General features: G+C 44.1%; 1 protein-coding gene across 1 annotated transcript in view; it reads left to right on the top strand.

The window, feature by feature from the left end:
• Positions 1-1,049, top strand: part of LOC101859473 (transmembrane protease serine 9) — a 14,350-nt gene extending 13,301 nt beyond the window's left edge. The window contains exon 4 of the mRNA XM_005095372.3: positions 610-1,049. Within this exon, the coding sequence (XP_005095429.1) occupies positions 610-942 (333 nt within the window). The 3' untranslated portion in view covers positions 943-1,049. The remainder of the gene's footprint in view (positions 1-609) is intronic.

Below are 1,049 nucleotides of genomic sequence, written 5' to 3'. Positions count from 1 at the left end.
CTCATATGACCTTAGCAGTTGCGAGCGCCGTAAAACCCTATACTACAGTACAGTACAGTAGACGTAGTATCCCTCCCATCCTGGATAGACCCTGACAGACAAAGTCATATACCGCTTCCTGAAGGAAAAACGTGTAATATTAGATTTGTCGATGTTGGCATTAAACACCTCTTTTTATAAATACACGAATAAAAAATGATAAACAATAAATTAGATAACAGTGGTGTGTATTGACTTGGTGGTGTACAAACAGAAACTTCTAATGTTCATGTCATCTATGTCAAGTGGGTGATTGGAGGGTGGTCTGATTTTGGTTGCTCCTCTTTCCTATATATAGGCACTTATCCTCCTTATCCCGCCTCCTTCTTTTCTTTGCAAGTTGCTATTTAGTGATAGCTCGGATTGTTGGCCCTATTACGACAAATTTGTTTTTCAAGCGCCTTATACTCTTACGAATCAGTTTTTTCGTAGATAGAAGTTAAACCAGAGCCTCTTAAATGACTTAATAGTGTTGATAGAGACATTAAACCCATACCATACCCTACTCTTACAAAAGACTAAAAAAAAACTACGATGCCTCACACATGTTTACCTTGGTCTATGTCCTAGGTTGATGTAGTGGTTCAGAATCGAAGAGCTTGCGCACGGAGTCTGAGCTCCACCTACTTCAAGTCCTTCCACATCTGTGCCGGGTCGCCTGAAGGAAGTAAAGATTCCTGCAAAGGAGATTCCGGGGGTCCTCTAGTGTGCCCGGTCCAGGTTACGTCGGATAGTCAGGTTCACTGGACACTGGCAGGGGTCATCTCAACGGGTTTCGGCTGTGGTCGGTTGGGGAAGTTTGGGATCTACATGCAGGTGGGAAGGTATCTGGGGTGGATACATCGCGTGACTGGGGTGGATACTGGGGTGAGTGAGGAGATCATCCCGCCTGTTGTTGGCTGAGATGGGGAATTTAGAAAGACATGATATGGAGGGAAAAGGAAAGAAAAGATCAGATGGATCTTTATTGTCCAGATCCTGGCACTAGAAGGAAATAGAACGAGGGGGAG

Source organism: Aplysia californica, unplaced genomic scaffold, assembly GCF_000002075.1.
Source record: "Aplysia californica isolate F4 #8 unplaced genomic scaffold, AplCal3.0 scaffold00102, whole genome shotgun sequence".
Lineage (NCBI taxonomy): Eukaryota > Metazoa > Mollusca > Gastropoda > Aplysiida > Aplysiidae > Aplysia > Aplysia californica.
The sequence above is the reverse complement of the archived record's forward strand: the minus strand, read 5'-3'. Positions and strand labels throughout refer to the sequence as shown.